We start from the raw sequence: 18603 nt of genomic DNA, 5'->3' as shown, positions 1-18603 counted from the left end.
AACCCTGTTTGCCTTAGTTTTTTCATCTATAACATGAGCTGGAAAAAGAAGAGGAAAATCACTCCAGTATTTTTGCCAAGAATACCCCAAATGGGGTCACGAAAAGCCAAACACAACTGAACAAACAACTATAACAATAGCTGAGGACATTGATATAATCTTCCCTTAGAATGAGCAACATATTGGTGACACCCATTTCACAACACCCTACTTTAATATTTGTTCATCTGCAACTTCCCAGCAATTAATTCCCTTTGACTTTTCTTCAGTTACATAAAAGGTATTTTTATAGGGGCCAATCATTTTTCTACTGTAACTTCCTTTTGTCTTTAAGCATTTGGATAAAGGGACCCTAAGAATTAAATGATTAAAAAAAAGTTTGAGAACTCTTAAAACATAGCATATAGAAATGATGGAAACCTAGAACATAAAATTTGAGAGCTGGAAAGAGACCTTAGAATGTGGAATGTACAATATTGGGGATAGAAGAAGAGGAAGTGACTTGCCCAGGATCACAGTTAATGACTGCGCTGGCCAAAATTGTCCTAGAAGCACCTGAGAGAAGGTTGACTGATCCAGTGGCTTTGAGATCCTGAGAACAGTGTTTTTCTTGTCCAGACTGCCCTTATCTTCCCTGACCTGCCTACAATCTGCTTTTTCATTACTGCCATGATTTTCTTACTCATAGAAATTATTTTTTGATTTTTCTATTTTTTTTTGTTTTTTTTGTGTGTGTTTTTTAGGTTTTTGCAAGGCAAATGGGGTTAAGTGGCTTGCCCAAGGCCACACAGCTAGGTAATTATTAAGTGTCTGAGGTCAGATTTGAACTCAGGTACTCCTGACTTCAGAGCCTGTGCTCTGTTCACTGAGCCACCTAGCCACCCCTATTTTTCTATTTTTTTAAATACTAACCTAAATAAATTAAATCGTCTATTGTGTCATTAACTGGAACAGTTGTCTCTGTAGGTGGATGGCTGCCAAGTTCCTAATTATAAGAAAAACTGTGATGTAGAAAATGGGGGATTGTCCCCCCCACCATGTTTTTCAAATGAGTGCACTCATGGATCACAAAATGTTAAAAAGATCTTAGAAATATCTAAATTCATATAAAACATGTAATACATATATAAATATTGATACATGCAGATATGAAAATAGACACATCTTAACATGACTGCCTGTTGTCACACATGCTCACACATGAAAATTTCTATTCACATGTGCATGGGTATAAATTTCCCTGTTTGTACAATTCACATATACAGCTCATATACAAGGACACCTTCAGGAATGCACACCCTCCTGAACCCGTGGACTCATGCCTCTTTTGTTTTATATATATATACAAATTCCAAAATCCTCACCTCCATCAGGAAGCATCAGAGGAAAGCTACTCTGCAGTACAAGGGGAAAAAAGATAGAGGAGATAGAATATTCTCTGAGAGTTTTTAATGAATTCTAGTTTTAGAAGCAATCAGAGAAATAATTGCATGACTTAACGTTTACTAAGTTAAGTAATACCCTACCTCCATCTTTCTCTTCCAGAGATGTGGACTATTCTTTCCTGGACAGAATTCCCATGGGAAGTTGTTTCCCTGAGGATGATTGATGATATTAGACCTTTCCATGTTCCAGTCCTTATTCTCCCTCTATTGCCCCGGTTCCTAATGATATACTCTGGTTTCCATACAGAAAACCTGGGTTTCTAGAATGTTAGCTCAAAGAATATCAAGACTGGAAGAGCCTTTAAAACAGAATAGCAGAGCTAGAGGACCTTTAGAACACAGAATTCAAAAAGTGGATAACATATTAATATGAGGAAGGGTCAAGTCACCCAAAGACATTAAAACCCAGCAACTTTAAATTAGGCTATTCTGGGGAGAATTGCCTCTGTAGAAGAGAAACTAGCAATGGTCTTACAATGGAAAATGTACCTTAGCAGTATCTTACATAGGCTAACCTATGAGACTGTATGTTTTTGGGAAGTATAGCTGAATATATCAAAAGCTTACTCTTGACTTGTAAGCAGGCAGCATGATATAAGGGAAATCATTCTGTTAATTCCAGTTCTTTCACAAACTCACTCTATAACCTTAGATTCCTACAGTATTCTCATCTAGAAAATAGTGATTATTGTCTGTGCCTATCTGCTCCACTCCCACCTCCACCTCCCATCTAGGCTGGAGGACACCATTTAAGTAAATTTACATTTTTCAGCTATGAGTTCAGTATCTCTCTATTAATGATGGTGGCACAGAGATAGATAATCTAGGTAAAAAACAAACACAATACTAGTGAATATCAAATGATGTAATATTTGTAAAGCTGCTATTTCAATTTCTGACACATAGGCAATATATAATTGCTAGTTATTTTATTATTAATTATTATAAGAAACTGAGGCAGTAAGCATCAGGGAAAGAATTTGGACCCGGGCCCTTTACCTCCAGAACCAGTGCTCTTTCCAGTCCCCACAACTAAATTTTCTTATTCTTACCATCTTGAAATTCAGTGATGCCTACCATGTTGTTTACTTACTTGACATGATATTCATGATAAGATCTCTCTACTCTGAAAAAAAATAGATAATTTATTAGTAGAACTTTTGTTGGGGTGAAATCTATGAACTCCTCAGAACTATGTTTTTAAATGTATAAAGCAAAACAGAATTATAAAGTCAAGTATATTGAAATACAGTTATAAAGAATAGATTTTTAGGGGTGGCTAGGTGGCGTAGTGGATAAAGCACCAGTCTTGGAGTCAGGAGTACCTGGGTTCAAATCTGGTCTCAGACAATAATTACCTAGCTGTGTGGCCTTGGGCAAGCCACTTAACCCCATTTGCCTTGCAAAAAACCTAAAAGAAATAGATTTTTAAAAGTTCATAGACCTCTACATTAAGATTCCTTTATATAGCGTAATGCCCTTGTTTTATATGTGAAAAGAATGTCCAAGGAATTTTCTCAAGGTCACAAATCTGGTGAGAACAAGAGCCAGAATTGGAACTAGAACCTAGGCCTTCCTTGGTGCCAAGTTGGTATCTCATTAGTTTGATGAATGTCTTTTTTTAATTTAAGGCAATGGGGTTCAGTGACTTGCCCAAGGTCACACAACTAGGCAATTATTAAGTATTTGTGGCCAGATTTGAACTTGCGTATTCCTGATTCCAGGGTCAGTGCTCTTTCCACTGTGCCACTAGCTGCCCCTTTCTGAATATATTTTAAGGGAAATTTCTTACCTTATACAGAAATTCACACCTATTATGTTGTGGAACTTATTTCCTAGATACTGATTTTTTTATTCTTATGTCATATGCTTGGTAGAGCAATAACAATGACAGGGACCACAGAATATGTTTATATGTTCAGTCATTTTTCAGTCGTTTTTGCAGCTTATTACACCCTCAATCTCACTTAAACTCAGCTTTGTAAGATCAGTATGGCAGGTATTATCACTTATCCATAGATGGAAAACACTAAGACTAAAAGAGATGAAACAGTTTTCCTAAGATCATACCACTGGTGATACAGGCCTCAAAACTCAGTATCCTGATTCTCCAGTCTAGTGTTCTTTCCATTCTCCATTGTTTCCTCTTTTTGGGACAATGGATAATGGCTCTTTAAATTATTTTTTCTTCATAAAACTTTAAGCAATTATTTCCATTAGTTCTTTGCTAATTAATCAGTAAGCATTATTAAATACCTACCATATACACAGTTATTTTCTAGGCTCTGGGCATATAAAGACCAAAATGTAAAAGTCCTTGCCCTCAGGAGCTTATATTCTAACTAGGTAGGCAACATGAATACAAGTATTGATACATAAATAGAAAGAAAGAAAAGAAAGGAAGAAAGACAGAAAAAGAAGGAATAGAAGGAATGAAAAAACCAAGCTAAGAAACGAACAAGTCAACATTAAGTGCTCATTATGTGCCAGAGATTGTGATAAATATTGGAGATAAATGCAAGTCAAATACAAGCAGGCAAGACAATTCTTGCCCACAAAGACCTTACATTCTAATTGAGAAAACCTACAAAGAAATCTTAAAAGGAGAAAAGCACTAGAGGCCTGGGGGAGGTAGGAGCAGGGAAAGCCTCCTATAGAAGATGACTCCAGGGAAATCTTAAGGAAAATAGGAGTTATAAAATAGAGGTGAAAGAGATCATTTCAAGTACAGGAGACTATAGATGAATAAACTGAATTCATGAAAAGAAGAAACATGCAAGAAAGCCAGAAATGTAGGCAAGGGTTAGCTTGTGAAGTTCTTTAGATATCATATATTCTTTTTTTTTAGGTTTTTGCAAGGCAAATGGGGTTAAGTGGCTTGCCCAAGGCCACACAGCTAGGTAATTATTAAGTGTCTGAGACCGGATTTGAACCCAGGTACTCCTGACTCCAGGGCTGGTGCTTTATCCATTGTGCCACCTAGCCGCCCCGATATCTCATATTCTTCATATTTGATTTGGAGTCCCTGGGTAATCACTGGTCTTATTGAATAGGAAAATGACAGTTATACCATAGGAAAATCACTTTGGCATCTATATGGAGAATGATTTAGAGTAGAGAAAAAATTGTGGTAATGTAGAAAAGTAATATTCCTAACTTCTGAGGAGTTCCAATGCTCATGTCTGTACAAGAGGAACCCATCTAATTGTATATTCCCAGGTAAATCACTTCATTCTTTGAGTCAATCCTGGGGTCAATCTAAGACTAGGGCTAGGGCTAGAGCTATGGTTAGGAAGTCCATATGAAATCATATCACTTAGACACTCACCACTGTATGCTTAAACACTGCAAATCTAAATCACACAATACAAATCCCAGGATCAGTAATTTGGGAATTTTTCTGCTTGTTCCTCGGAAACATAACTTAAAAACAGTGGTAAGATAGATGAAGGAGTAATTCAACAGCAGAATTTGACCCAGTGGACAGAAACCATGCTAATACTTAGCTCTGTCTAAAAGTTGCCATGAAAGGTAGTGATTTCCTTATCACTGGATTCTTGGAGAAGAGTTTGGATGCCAGCTTGTATACCCTTTCTGCCCTTGATTATTTTACATTTACTAACTGTGGTTCTCTTCAAAATTCAGCTCAAATTCCTTCTTCAGGAGGATTGGGGGTAACCCAAGCAGTTGCTGCATTCCCCTTTTAAATAACCTTCCATCTACTCTCTAGATTACTGTCCAAGCTGTTTATTTGCATGTGCTCCCTACCTTTTGAGGACAAGCCCTTAAGGACTGGGACTGGGTTTTTACTTGTTTTCCTCTAGAGCCTGAGTACTGAGCACAATGTCTATACTGATTAGAAGAAAGAATGGTGCCATTCCAACCCTCTGGGAACTTATACAATGCTTGTTGACAGACTTCCTCAATGGAATGTCTGTTCTTTGAGTATTGTAAAAAAAAAGTTATTTTAAAAATTTTATCCTTGTGTCCTCACTGACTTACCATAATGCCTTACATATTGTAGGTGCCAGATAAATACTTATTGTTATTGTGAAAACACTCCTCCTTGAGCATCAGTTGGATTAAATGCTCTTTCAAGTCTCTTCTGACTCCTTAGAGGCTAGTGAAATAAGGTGTGGTTTCCCTTGTATTAGTATTAGGTCTGAAAGCAAAAACTATCCCCATCTTGCAGGATTCACAGTCCCACAGGACCAAGGACTCTGAAGGCCACTGTCATTTCCCACACTACTTTGGATGCCTGTAATCTGATTTCCTCTTTAGCTTGCACAGTTATTGGCTGCTGCCTACCAGCCCCCTGCTTTTCTTCCCATGGCTCAGCCGACCAGCCAACCCAGCTCTGTATTGAAGGCCCATAATTGAATTGCGGCTGATAGTACCCACCACCTTCAGATCACGCTAATTGCTCTGTTTCCCAGAACAGTCTTCAAAGGAAAGTGAATTTCTCTGATATTTTTTGGTGGGGTGAAATGAGCCTTACAAAAATAAATCCCTCTAGCAGGAGGAAGGAAGGGAAGCCTTGGATAAAGGAGTGAGGCTGGCATATCTTCCAGAACTTGCCACCCTCAGGGGACTCAAGGCAGTCGTGAGGGGAGGAAAATGATTTTCACTGTCAGAAAGCTTCCTCTTCATTCTAGAACAGAGAATATTCAGGAGGAAGATGAAAAAGTCTGAACTTATGTGTGTCTATAGCCATTTAAAGGTGGTGGTGTTGTTTTAGTCATGTCCCACTCTTTGTGACACTATTGACCAAGATACTGGAGTGGTTTGCCTCTTCCTTCTCCAGCTCATTTTACATATGAGGACACAGAGGCAAACAGAGTTATGTGACTTGTTCGGGGTCTCACAGTTCAGTGTTTGAGGCCAGATTGGAACTGAGGAAGATACTCCAAGCCCAGCACTCTAGCCACTCCTGCACCTATCTGCTGATAAGAGTTTTGAAGTCTAATGATCTGTGATCAATTATCTTGTCTGATCATTCAGTCAGTCAACAATAATTAAACCCAATGGATCTTCTAGCCCTCTTCCACAGCCCCTCCCACTGCTTGAATGTTAGAGCATACCAGAAAAAAGATCATCTCTACAACATGCCTAAAAAGTAATCACTTACTCTTTGCTCAAAGACCTCTGTTGAGATTACAATGGTCTTGCTCCTGAAGTAACTCATTCAACATTTGTCAAGGTCCAATTGGTAATTTTTTTTTGTTCTTTAGAGCAAGTCCCCTCTTCCTCATTGCTCCTTTATGGCCTTGGGAGCCACAGAAAAAGTCAAATTTTCTCTACTTGAAAGACTTTCAAATACTTCTAGCAGCTACCATGTTACCCAAAGCCTTGTCTTCTCTGAGCTAAATAATCTTAATTTGTTCAACTGATCTCTAGATACTTGAATGCAAGTCTTTATCCTTTTGTATGTGTGTGTCCTATACCCCTTTGACAATCCAATGAAGCCTATGGACCCCTATGGATACTATTTTAAAGTGTATAACATAAAATATACAAGATTGCAATAGAAACAGATATCTGTGTATGAATACAAGTGTAGGTTTTTTGTGTTTCACAATTATGTGCCATAGGAGACACTGGCAAAAGACCACTCAGCATGACATGCCCACATCAAGGAAGGAGAAATATGGTAGCTCAGAATGTAAAATGTGCAGATTTAAAGGCAATCATCTCCAAATCTTCATATGGACTACTTGTGGCCTACCTGTGGTAGAACTTTTGAACTTCTATGATCTGAAGTAGGATACTCTATACCTTGACCTCAAGGTAGTATTGTAATTTTGATCTCCCTCAAGAATGAAAGATAGCAACATACATATGCGTACATACAAATACAAATATACACATAGATAGACACCTTTATATATATTAAATTTGGCAAAATATGTTTAAAATACAAATTCATAATGTCCCTAAAATGGATCTACAGACTCCTTGAAACCCTGTTCTATTCCTAAAATTGGTGCCCAGAATTAAACATAACATTCCAGGTATGACTTCACCAGGCAGAGAGTAAAATAGTTTATCATCTTTTTAATATTGGACCTCCTCTTATCTTTCTTGATACAGTGTCCTTTATAGTATATACTATCACTTTAGCTCTCCTGTTGGCCACATTACACCATTGACTTCTATTGTTTGTGCAGTCCACTCAAACCTTCGGATTTCTTTTTTTTTCAGTTAGACTCACCTTTCCTGTCTTATATTTGTAAAGTTTTTTTTATCTGAATATAAGACTTTTCATTTGTTCCTATCAAATTTTACCTTATTGGATTCCAGAGATTAAAATGTCCTTTTGAATCTTTGCTTTTATTTAGTGGTTTTTTCCAAATTCCCATAGTTAGAAAGCCAGAAATAAGAAAATATTTCTCTGACTGAAATCCAGTGTTGTTACCACTAATCCACTGCCTCATTTTAGCATCATTAAATAAATACTTAAGAGGAACCCATACATCTTACTGGTTTCCTATGCTGCTTCATAATGATAACAAATAGCAATGGTGATGGTGATAAAGATGGTGATTATCATGGAGATGATGATTTTGAGACTACTTTAAGGTTTATGAAGTACATCACACCCCTTAATTTATTTGATCCTCATAACACTCTTTTGAGCTAAGCTATCACCATTTTTTTAAATGAGGAAATTTAGGTTAGGAGAGATTAGTCACTTCTTTAGAGTACTGTCTCATCAGATCTCCCCTCTGGTCTACTCTCTCCAGGGTGTGTATTCTTATCAGCAGGACACCTAGTCACTGGGGTAGGAGAGATTTGTCTTGCTTTCTGTGTTCTGAAGAGAACACAGTTTTCTTTGGGTGATGCTTGTCTGTATGTATCCCTGCAGAGTCAGGTAGTTTGTTGCTAAGTTGGCAGGTCTTACGTTGGTCTTGATATGAAGGGAAAAGAATCCCCTTTAGGCTTATCTTTATTTAGGTACTGGCTGAGAATCTTAGTTCTGGAACCCCAGATGGAACTTCCAGAGGAGGAAGTAAATGAAGGGAATGATAGAACCTATCACCAGGTCATGTAAAATATAGAAAGTGGTATTCCAGGTGGAAGATTAATCAATCACCAAGCATTTATTAAACATCTACTATGTCCCAACATTCTGTTAGATAGTCATTGAGTTTACAAAGACCAGTATTAAGTCATGGGGCTCCAAAAACTCTTTTTTTAATCAGGGAAGACAGTAACATATATATATATATATATGTATATATATATATATATATACAAGTATAATATATACATATTTCCTACATATGCATGTGTGTATATAAATATATACCTATATTACATGTAGACATTGCTTCTTTCATGTCTGTATACCAGTGCATGCATATATGTATGTATATATACACATACATAAAATTGGAATTTTGCATTACGTATGCACATACATAGTTTTAAGCTATTAAAACTGAAAACTATATTAAGACTAGGGATATATATGTATATACATACATACATTCACACAGATATGGTTAAATATTGATCTATTAATCTCTCTGAATATATACATATCTATATGTATAAATACATACATACACACACACATATATATATACCTACATGTATTATTGGTGTTTAAAAAAATAGAGGGTTGGGGGGTAATAATGACATTTTGAAGACTAGTTCAGGAAAGGGAATCTTAATAAATAATAAGAGCTAGAACTTACATAGCACTTTAAAGTTTGCAAAGTACTTAATAAATATCTCATTGTATCCTCACAGCAACTCTGGCAGGTAGGACCATTATTTATCCCTATTTTATGTATCAGGGAAACTGAGACAGACAGAGGTTAAGTGATTTTCACAGGATCAACCAGCTCAAAGATGAACTCAGATTTGGGCCTGAATCCAGGCCCAACACTCTGTCCAGTGTACCGCTTGACTAGAACTTGAAAATTTGCTGAAGAGGTGATGCCGGATGTCCAAAGTAAAACTTTACCAGAGCTTGGCCAAAGATTCCAGGTCTAAAGTTAGAAAGAAGCCTTATCTCTCTAGTCTTAGGTTCTCCACTGGTTTATTTTGTGACTTTGAGCCATTCACTACCCTTTTCTCTAGATCTTGATCTTCCCCCTTATTGTGTGGATTTTTAAATTTTTCAGTGTGGCTGAATACTCATAAATTCTATTTTTTTATGTATTTGCCTTGGAGAGAAATCAGCATAGAGTAGAAAAAGGATGTTGGGGAAAAGGAGGGTAGACTGTCTCCACCTCAGTTTGTAATTGAGGTTCAGGAAAAAACTGTTCACCTCCAAACAATTTTTCTGGAGTCTGTCCCCCTCCTACCTTTTTCCCCCAGACTGAAGTAGTTTCATTTATATAATATCATTTTTGCTTCTCTGCCATCTACTACTTTGATAGTTGCAAAAAAGAGAAATATATATACCTGTACTCACTCCTATCTATACACCCCTACTTACATACAAAATCATTCAGAGAGAGAAGAATGTATATGAACTCAGACGTTTGTACAGTCAGGATATGTATACATATTAGCATTTTCAATACAAATTGATATGCTAGAATCTTAGAATTGGAAAAGATCTCAAAGTCTATCTAGTCAAATCTATAGGAACAGAAATTAAGCCTATGATTTTATTGATCTATGAAATTCTTAGGTTGGAAAACTCTCTTGAGTATTTGTTTAAAGACTGCCAGTTGAGAGAACCCACAACCTCCCAAACCATTGCAATTTATTTTGGGATAATTCTACTTTATAAATGTTTTCTGTACTTCAAGACAAAATCTGTCATTGAAACTTTTGTTTATCTATCACTGGTGACCAAGCAGACAAAGTTGAATCCCTCTTCCACAAAACAGCCCTTCAATTACAAGAAGATACCTTTCATAATCTAGCATTATCTTGCTTTCTTCATGTTGGCCATCCTGATGCCCTTCAAGTGATCCTCTTGTAGTCCTTTCCTCTCACCCATCCCATAGCCCTCTTATAGATATAATCCAGCTTGTCAATGTCTTTCCTAAAAGAGTTACTTGGTACTGAATAATCATCTAAATTAGTTCTTATATGAATGTAGTAGAACTATGACCTCTTCTATACTGGATACTGCCTCTCAATGCAGTCAAGGAGAACTTTGTTCTTACGCCTTTTCTTTTTAACCTATTTTAACCTACCTTTTTTTCTTCCTCTAAATGTGAATGTCCATTGTCAAGACTTAGGTCTGTTCTTTCTCTGTCTCTTTTTTATCCCCCCCCCCAACTCTGAGCTCCATTGGTGCTGGGACTGGTTCTATTTGTGAGTGTAAGCATCTTAATCTTTCACATCTCCCCCCCACCCAGAGAAGTTCAACTCATCTTCACTCTCCTGGCATGACACCTTTCTTCTCTCCTCCAAAAAAAAATCTAGAGAAGGACCCACTAAGCCCCTAATTCCTTGACCTTTTCTCTTGCAGAGTGACATGTTGGATATGAACCAGATCATCAAGGACCTGACTTCTCTGGTTCCTGAGACAGGAGATATGTTTGGTATGTACATTAGGGATGTGCCTACCTCTATAAGTATAAGATTTTCTGCCATACTGCTCCCTTTGTCAAAGCACTTGTCATTGACTGATTTCCCTTTTTCCAAAATTTCATAGGGATAGGAAGAGATAGAACTATGTTAATAACTGCAGTCTAAGAACTGTCAGAACTTTGTATTACTTTTGAGAACCCTGGGTCATGTCTACAAGTGAAGGAGATATTTGAAGGGAACTTTTGTGTAGATATTAAGGATAACTACAAAAAAAGATTAGATGAAATAAAGTACTTATCAGTCACTTAATATGTTCCAGGTCCATGTTATCTCCTTATAAAAGTAAAATTTTATAAACAGGTAACTTTTAATAAAATGCAGTTCTTGCTGTCATTGAATTTACCATTTAAGGGGCAGCTAGGTAGTGCAGTGGACTTGGAGCATTGGACCTGTCTTCTTGAGTTCAAATCTGGCTTCAGACACTTACTTACTACATGATCCACCTGGGCAAGTCACATAATCCTGTCCATCTTCATGAACCAGAGAAAGAAATGACAAACCTCCCCCAGGATCTCTGCAAAGAAAACCCCAAATGGGCTTAGGAAGAATCAGAAATAAAGGCCAGATAAAACTAGTAAATACAGGAATGCAAACAGAAGACAATTCCTTTTCTGCCATTCAGATACCAGGAAGACAACTTAATCAAAGGACAAAGAAATTTGGGGAAAGTTGGGAGCAGAGCCAGGTTAGAAGTGAGCCTGGATGGTTTGACCACTTCCTCCAATGGAATTTCCAGAAGGAAGCTCACCTACTGGAGGAGGAGGGGCACTGGAGGATTCTCTAGTGTAGGAAGACAGTGAGACTGGAGGTAGAAAAAAAGTCATATTTTTATAGTACTTGAAGACTTTACAAAGGGTCCTCTTCACAACAGTTTTGTGAAAGAGGATGTGCAAGTATTATTCCCTTTTTACAGATAAGTAAATTTATGTCTACCAAGGTAAAATAATTAAATCTAAGTCACACAACTAATAATTATCAGAGTTGGGATTTGAACATAGAATTCCTGGCTCCAGGTGCAGATTTTTTTTCTGCTACATCTGGCAGGACAGAGAATGTGCCAAAAGAAGTTTGATGCGCTCTCCTGCTCTCTCTCTCTCTCTCTCTCTCTCTTCTATTCTTCCTCCTTTCCCCTTCCCCTTTCCCCCTTCTGTTCTTTCCTCCCCTCCTTTCCCCTTCTCTTCTCCCTTCCCCTCCTCCCTTCTCTCTCATCTTTCATACTTGCTAAGAGTGGAAAGGCAAAAACTGACTTTTCTCTTCTTACCCTCGGCAACTTCCATGATGAGCCTTACTATACTGTGGAGGCCAAGTGAACCTTGCCTTCTTGTTCCTCTCTTTCTCTTTGCCTCTAATGAGTAAGGATTGGACAATGCCTTTTTAATAAGAGCCCTTAGGGATAAGGGTGGGGAGAAACAGGATGTATGGATAAATAAAATATACAAATGAAAACCCCACTGAGGCTGTGCAAATAATAATAATAATTATTATTATTATTATAATTATAATTATAATAATAATAAGATGTGAAATAAGGCCTAGCCCAGGTATCAGGAGACCCAGGTTCAAATCTGGTTCTGCTGCTGATTCTGTAACTTTGACCTGTCGCTTCCCCTCCTTGGAACTCAGCTTCCTCATGAATAAAATAAGAGGACTGACCTGGCTGACCTCTAAGGCCCTTCCCAACTCTTCTGTCCTATGTACCATGTTCTCAGGTCTCTCTCCCTGGCCCTGACACTTTGTGTTATGGTCAAGCAGCCACAGGCCAAAAATGTTTCAAAAATGGAATAGGTTGTAGCAAAGATGCCTGAAGGAAAATGGTTGATTCACTCAAACCCCTTTGATTATTTGTCTTTCTCCTCCTGATATAGGGAAGGAAACTCAGCTTGTGTCAGCACTGTCATCTTTCTATGATTAACCTGGGATCATAATAGATATGGATTTGGAAAGAGCCTGAGAAGTTGTCTATTTTAACTTCTTTAATCTGACATATGGAGAAACTGAGGCCAGGAAATTAAGATTAAGTAACTTGACTAAGGTCACAGAGGTGAGGCAGCAGCATAGGACCTCATCCTTTCTGCCTCTTCCTTCTACCTGGAGGTTAGTCCTTGGGCCTCAGCACCTCCAAGAACACAGACTTCATTCATACAGTTGCATAAGAGAGAACAATATCAGATAGAAATATCTATGGTTTTGGAGTTAGGAAATATGTTCTAATTCCTGCTCTGCTAATACCTGTTTGATCTTGGACAAATCTCCTCACCTATGTGAGCCTCAGTTTCCCTATCTGTAAAATGAGAGGATGGGACAAGTGAATAACCATATACCCTTCTGGCCCTTTGTTCCTGACTTCTTCCCATCATCTCACCAGACCTGTAGATCTTACCTGAGAGACTTGTAATGGACCTTAGATGTTTATATGCAAGTGGGATCCCTTTTAAAAGATTTCCAGTAGCTCACAGGTTAATTGACCCATTTCAGTAGCTCTTTAAGATTACAAAGCACTTATTGGGCAAGGGGAATAAATGGCTTGTTGTTATCCTTTATTTGGGAGAGAGAAACTGAGTATCAAAGCAAGGAAACTTGTCCAGGGTCATACAGCTGGTGAATGGCAAAGCTTTTATAGAGCCAATTAGATATATTGTCAGCAATGATATTAATGTTGTATATTTTTCTAAGCTAAGCCTGAGATAAAAATCAAACATTTATCAGGTACTTGCTGTGGGGTCAGTTGGGGATATAAAGAAAGGCAAAGACCACTCCTGTCCTCAAGTTGCTTACAGTCTAATGAAGGAGACATTGTGCTAAAGACTATAGGAGCATGATCTGAACTATGAAATGGAAGTTGACCTCATCTCACAGACTGAAATTGGAGTAGCTCACATTTCTATAGCATTTAATTTTTATTTTTTTTTTGTTTGATGCAGCCCTCTGAGTTCAGCTGGGATGATTATTATCTCTTTTGTGCAAGGGAAGAAATTGAGACCCAGAGAAAATTAGTTGCTCCAAGTCACAGAATAACTCAGTGACTGAGATGAGGCTGAGACCCACTATTCCAACAGACCTCAAGAGCACTGCTTCAGTTCCAAATACTAATTGTAATGATATCAGGAAAAGGAGCCAACATCTCCATTTTTATGGTTCTTTATTATTTATAAAACCAAGACCCCTTGAGGTAAATAGTACAAGAATTATCATCCTGTTTTATTAAGGGACTCCAGAGAAAGGAATTAAGTTGTCCAAGATCCCACAGGGAGTTTGTAGCAAAACCAAGATTAGAATCCAGAGGGTCTGACTCCCGCTAGTGGATCTGTTCCCATCAGCAGATGTTTTGTCCCCAGTCCCAAAGGAGAAAACCCATAGCATAGAAAGTTTATGACAGTGACCAAGAATGGTCATTTTCTTTTGGCTGGCCTTTCTAAGGGCTAAACCACTAATCTATTGTGTGGAAAGAAAAATGAAACAAGTCTTTATTAAGTGCCTACTATGAGCCAGTATCTATAAGTGCTGTAGAAATATTGTTTTCTTTAATCCTCTCAATATTGCTGGGAGGTTGCCCAGAGTCACACAGCTAGTGAGGATCAAAGGCTGGGTTTGAACTCAGTTCTTCTTAGCACCAGACCCAGTGCTCTTAAGTGCCACTAGCTGTGGGTTTATGGGTCTCCCTGAGTTCTGGCAGCCCTCATTCAAGCTTGAGGCAACAAAGGACTGCCTCATGGTGAATATAAAAGCTTAGAAAATGCAGTATGGCCAATTATGGGAACTCTGGGACACAATCCCTTAGGGAATTTTTTCCTATTTACCTTCCCCTGATCACATACCCAGCCCATGTTACTGTGATACACTTATAATCACAAAGAACAAAATAACAAATATGGAATAATTTATGTTAATGTTCCTCAAGAGAACCTGGTAGAGTGAAAAGAACTTCTGACTGGTCTAACACTGGAGTTTAATTCTAGTTTTGTTGCTTACTACCTTTTGAAAGTTTGATCAAGTGTGTGTGTGTGTGTGTGTGTGTGTGTGTGTGTGTGTGTGTGTGTGTTTCTCACTTACCTTATTTCCCAAGTTATTAAATGAGTGAATTGGGCAAGTGATTTGTAAATTAATTTTGAGCCCTAAATCTTTGATTTTGTGAAAGGTCTCATGAATTTCATCATTGTAGACTTTCTTTCCATAATTCCCCTGTCACAAAATTTCTGAGTCTTAGTATTTGAAGAGCATCTAGTGCCTCTTCCTTTATTTTATTTCCATTTTTAAACATAGATAGATGTAGACAGATATAGACATAGATGTATCTGGAAGATATTTTCATCTATATAGAGATGATATTGAACCTATCAGAGCTAATAGGATTACAAGTAAGTTAACTTAAAGAGAAAGGAGAATCAAAAAATAGTCATAGCTTGCATATAACATGGATGATGATATAGAAAAGGGACTCAGTAGGAATGGTTAAAATTGGGTAGGAAGAGAACCAAGAAAGAACAGTGTCAGGAAAACTCTAAGAAGAGTAGGTAGCCAGGAGAGAGTAGACAACAATTTCAAATATTAATATGTCAAGAAGGACTGGAAAAAACCACTAAATATGACTGTTAAGAGATCATTTGTAACCTTGAAGAGAACAGTTTCAGTTGAATGAAAAGACTGAAAACCAGATGGCAGAAAGTTTAGAGAAGAGTGAGAAATATTATTGAGTTGTAAGAAATGAGAGGAAGTGGTTTCAGAGATACCTGGAAAGATTTGTATGAACTCATACAAAGAAAATGAGCAGAACCAAAAGAACAATTTATACAATGACAGTGTTGTAAATTTAAACAGCTTTGACAGATTTGGGGACTCTGAACAACACAATGACCAATTTCAATGGGCTCATGATAAAATCTTCTGATAAGAGGGTTGATTGCCTCAGAGTACAGTTGGAGATGTATATTTTTGAAAAAGTGACCAATAGTGGTATTTGTTTTGTTTGACAAAACACGTTTTTAACAGGAGTTTTGCTTTTCTTACTTTCGCTTTGGGGGAGGGAAAAGCGATAGGAGGAAGAGAATGAATTTCAGAAAATAAAGTTGAATTTTAAAATAAAGAAAAAAAGAGAATGAGTGGAAAGAAAGTATTTTAGATGCTTATTTTCAAGGTATTTGATTGAGAAAAGCAAGAAAGATATAGTGGGATAGAATAGGGTATGACTGGCTGCCAATGAGTATCTGGTGCCAATGGATTGACCAGCAAGAGGGTTGTAGGAAAAACAAGGGAGTGGAGTTACAGATGTACTACTGAGTCATAATCCAAAGGGACAGGGTAGACTTCTCTATTGACAGTCAGAAGAGTCCACATGGAACCCAAGTGCCAATCCTTTCTCAGAATAGCCCTTGCCCACAGAGTCCATGCCCATCCTATACCTTACCTCTGGTTGTTTTATAGGATCCAGTGTCAACATGTTACCGTGCAAGAGGAGCACCAGTCCAGACCTTGTAGTGGCCACCCCTCTGTTTGGGGATGGACCTGGTTCCATTCCCCCACAACCAGGTCCTCATTCACGCACCAAGACCCGAAAACCGAACTTTAGTCCCCAAGAGACAGAGGTACTGGTACAGAAGGTCACGCGGCATTACCAGCTGCTCTTTGGGGCACTCCGGGGCACACCAGCCAAGAAACACCGTGTATGGAACAAGATCCTACAAGCTGTCAATGCTCTAGGATACTGCCAGCGAGATATGGGTGACCTGAAACACAAGTGGAGGGACCTTCGGGGTGTTGTGAGGAAAAAGCTTGGGGAACAACAGAAAGCCTCATCTGAGGGTGGGCAGGCCCAGACCCTAATCCTTACCCCAGTGGAGCGTATGGTGGCTGAGACCTTCTCTACCCATAACATCCAAGGTGAAAACCAAAGAGCTGAGTCCTTGCCAAGTAAGTTTATTCTCTTCCACCTCAGCCCTCACTGGGCAGCACCCAAAGTAGTAGTGTTGTTGTTGATGATGATGATGATGATGATGATGTACTTACAGTGGTTTATGTTTTTTAATTATCTCATTCTATCTTCAGAGCAATTCTGAGCAGTAGATGGTGTTATTATTCTATTTTTACAAAAGAGGAAACTGAGGCAAACAGATTAAGTAACTTCTTCAGGGTCATATAGAAGAGGGCAAACCAGGTTTCAAAAGTCCCAAGACCCTCCAGTACCCAAGGACTCTAAGATGGAGTCAGATCCAATCATCACTGAAATCTCTCCCACAAGTTTCTGATATTGCAAGATTCTTGCAAAAACCAGAGGAGCCCAGAAAGCAGGAACATTGTTTCTTCATCAGTTCAGTGGCTTTCTGAGAGCAGTTTACAAGAAATTATTTCTTTGGTAAAGACAAAGTCTGCTGTTGTGTCTACTGTACCCCCTCATAGATCTCTCATAGTTCTCAGGAGCTACCAGCATGACCTTGGGTACATTACTTTGCATCTTGGGACCTGAGCTAGATGATTACTTAAGTCCCAACCAGCTCTCTTTCTTTATTTCTTATCTTTTCCTTATTTCTGTCTCTTCCTCTTCCTAATCTCCCTTTTCTTCCACTCTCCTTTAGCTTTCTCTCTTTCCCCCTCTTCCTACACACTTATTTGTATAAATATCAGATGCACATGAGTAGTTTTCCTCTTTCTTGATCACCTCTAAGTGATCAAGCAAGGCTTCATTCCCACCTGAGCAGATGATGTTAGTGAATCAATCCCAGTTCATATCTCTGGCTTTCATTCTCCAGCTCTCCAACTCCTTTATGTTCTATAAGAGTGTGTGTTTATGTGTTTGTGTGTGTTTGTAGTACACACATGCCTTTGCATGTCTTATGTTTGAGTGTTCATTATTTGTCTGGTTATGCATGAGAACTTAAACATATGTGTCCGATTTTTTTATTCAAAAAAAAAGAAAAAAGAGAGCTCTCAATCAGAGCCTTTAACTCTAGTTATATATATATGATTTGAAAACTGGTGGGTGTCTATTTTTAACACTTTTCCTCTGTTTTCTTCACTAAGAAAAATGAACTTTGGACTGAAAATTGCTAATGGGAGGTGATAACCAATTAATAAAAGACATCTAGCTAACACTTTATAAATGTAAGGTGATTTTCCCAGATGAACTATATTCTAATATAGTGAAATTGGTATGTGTGGTTATTGAGTTACTGTTGGCAATTTTTGAAAGAGAAATGGTATTTCATAGAGAATGGGAGAGTTATCAAAGGAATGGAATAGATTAAACATTATTCAAAGTTCTTAAAAAGGAAAGAGAATGGATTTTTCAACCCATAAATCTGTGTTTAACTTTGATTCTTGACAATATTCCAAAAAATATTATTTAAGGGACAGTTGGTGATCACTTCGAAATAGAAGTTATTCCAGTGAAACAGTTTGACATCATCAAGAGTATATAATGTCAATTGTAGCTTAAAAAGTAAAGGTACAAATAAAAGAGTTTAAAAATTAAAGAAAAACAAAAGGAGAGAAGGTAATGCAAATGACTTTTTTTTCAGGGAATCTGGTTGAGAAAGGAAGGAGAGATACAGTATGATAGAAAAATGAAACCCAGGAGCAGCTAGGTGGCACAATGGATAGTGCCCTG

The 18603-nt window shown here is 37.9% G+C and overlaps 1 protein-coding gene across 6 annotated transcripts in view; it reads left to right on the top strand.

Annotated features, from left to right (window-relative positions):
- TSNARE1 (t-SNARE domain containing 1) overlaps positions 1–18603 on the top strand; it is a 278385-nt gene that overhangs the window by 247886 nt on the left and 11896 nt on the right. For all 6 annotated transcript variants that reach the window (XM_074202840.1, XM_074202835.1, XM_074202838.1 and 3 more), the window contains 2 exons: positions 10885–10957; positions 16425–16910. In XM_074202840.1, coding sequence (XP_074058941.1) covers positions 10885–10957; positions 16425–16910 — 559 coding nt within the window. The remainder of the gene's footprint in view (positions 1–10884; positions 10958–16424; positions 16911–18603) is intronic.

This window comes from Macrotis lagotis, chromosome X, assembly GCF_037893015.1.
Source record: "Macrotis lagotis isolate mMagLag1 chromosome X, bilby.v1.9.chrom.fasta, whole genome shotgun sequence".
Taxonomy (NCBI): Eukaryota; Metazoa; Chordata; class Mammalia; order Peramelemorphia; family Peramelidae; genus Macrotis; species Macrotis lagotis.
The sequence above is the reverse complement of the archived record's forward strand: the minus strand, read 5'-3'. Positions and strand labels throughout refer to the sequence as shown.